A 2211-nucleotide genomic window follows, 5' to 3' on the forward strand; every position below is an offset into this window, starting at 1 on the left:
TTCCTTCAGCTAGGGGTCAACACCACCATGGGTGTTCGTAGATGTTGCCAGCAATCTTTGAAATTCATCCATGGCCTGAGCCACACTAGCATCCACAGTCTGTCGAATCTCTGCGACGGAGCTGGTTACTCCTTCCATGGAGTGTTTGAGACTGTCGACCTCCTTGCGCAGCTCCTACATCCGAGTGTTGTGATCTCCCAATGCCACAGATCAGAGAATACTTTGCTCTGATACCAATAATACAATGTCAATTGAGTAAGCCTAAAGAGCAAGGAAGATTGATAGTGCTCTTGAACAGCTGAACCCGATTCTTCCAAGGAAGAAGATGAATTGAGAGAGAAGAGATAGAGAGAGAGAAAGATAATTTCTTATTGATCTGAATTGATACCTTTACAATGAAATCAACGAGTATATGTAATAGAGAAGGGACAGCTGTCCACAATTCAGTTATAACAACTAGTAACCAACTTCCTCTACAACTATTACAACTCACGTGTCAGTCACGTGTCCCACTTAACAGACTCAAATACAAAATTAACGACTAACTGGATTTCTAATCAATTGACATGTAACAGATTTTTGCCTGTGGGTTCTATTAATGGATTGATTTGTCTTGCCCATGGGTATCACTCACCAAAACATTTGTTTATATGGAATCCATCTATTAGGAAGTACAAGAAATTGCCTAATTCTAGATGTAAATTTAGATATGATGCATGTATGTATGGTTTTGGGTATGATGAGTTCCGTGATGATTATAAGGTAGTGGGTATTTTTTGTATTTATGGAAGTTCCCTTCATATTGACTTCAAAATATATAGTTTAAAGGGTGATTCTTGGAGAAAGATTCATTATTCACAAGATGGGATGTCTTTCAGTAGACGGAGTGTATTTGTGAATGGGAAACTTCATTGGACTACTCATTCTCTTGATCAATATGTGTATAAGGGTGGAGGCATTGTTTCCTTTAGTTTAGCTGATGAGAATTGGGGAAAGGTGGAGGAGCCATGCTATGGAGGAAAAGAAAGTATTTCGGAGTTGGGAGTGTTTGGAAATAATCTTTGTGGGTTTTCTCATGATCTGGCGATTGGCGTAGATGTTTGGGTTATGAAAGATTATGGAATTACAGAATCTTGGACAAAGATGTGCACCATCACGTATCCAAAACTCGAGAGATATTTATATTTTCCATCCGTTTTCTTGTCAAATAATGGTGATGTTTTGGTTGGGTACGGATCAACGTTCATCATATACAATCCAAAGGATGACTCCCTCAAATATCCAAAGGTTATTAACTATAATGAGTGGCGAATAGGGGAAATCTACATTGAAAGCCTAATTTCTCCTCTTTCTACAGAAGGGCTTAGGTCGAAACAGAAACAATGTGTGAAACAGCTCAAATCAAGTCAGTCTAGTGACAAATAACTGGTAAGGTTACTTTTTTTGCTGTTAAATTCTGTTTGTTATTTCAGATATAGAACTAGACAATGCATATGTAAAAGACATCTTCAAACCAGATTCCGTGGGTTCTCGTTAGTCATATTTCCTTTATGCACTACTCTCATGAAACAATAGTTTTGTCTCTAATTTCAAACGAAATGGCGCTGGACATTTCTGCTCTTGGTGAGCAGTGTTTTAAGGGAACGTTACACCTCTAGACATAGTAAATAAAGAACACCAGGAACTTGTGGCAAGTGAATGCGCCGATAACACCGAGGTCCTTCACTGGGCTGTTGTTTGATCTCGGGGGCTTCTTTGATTACTCTCTCAGGCTTCCGGTCCAAAATATAAGTCCACTTAGCCTTTTTATCTTGGTTCGAAATAAGTGTTCACATACATAATCAAGAAGGACTTAATTATTTTCTTTAAGGTTGGTACAAGTTCAAACTTTTGCCATCTTTGGTCTGTCGAACAAAACTTAGCAAAATTCTTTTACAGTATCTTGTTTCTAATTAGTGGCAATTTGTACTCCCTCAGTTCTATTCTACTTGTAATGACTATTAGAGTGAAGCGAGACTATAGATAATGGGGAAATTGAGGAGAGAAATAGATTCTGATTTTGAGAGGTTCCTAATCTGAGTTACTTTCCAGGTTCTTCTTATTGTATCCTGAATAGAGCTGCAAACAGTGTCTATACCTTCTTTAGCAGAACAGATGTTATCATCACTGATGGTCATCCTAATCGTGTGTCTTTTAAACTATGTACAAAAC

At 38.1% G+C, this 2211-nt stretch overlaps 1 protein-coding gene across 1 annotated transcript; it reads left to right on the forward strand.

Moving 5' to 3' along the window:
* Positions 1 to 867: 867 nt before the first annotated feature.
* Positions 868 to 1537, forward strand: LOC107060987 (F-box/kelch-repeat protein At3g23880-like). The gene is made up of 2 exons (XM_015309632.1): positions 868 to 1405; positions 1473 to 1537. Exons 1-2 carry the CDS (start codon positions 868 to 870, stop codon positions 1535 to 1537), a joined length of 603 nt encoding a protein of 200 aa, XP_015165118.1.
* Positions 1538 to 2211: the final 674 nt, after the last annotated feature.

This window comes from Solanum tuberosum, unplaced genomic scaffold (assembly GCF_000226075.1).
Source record: "Solanum tuberosum cultivar DM 1-3 516 R44 unplaced genomic scaffold, SolTub_3.0 scf00112, whole genome shotgun sequence".
Classification (NCBI taxonomy): Eukaryota; Viridiplantae; Streptophyta; class Magnoliopsida; order Solanales; family Solanaceae; genus Solanum; species Solanum tuberosum.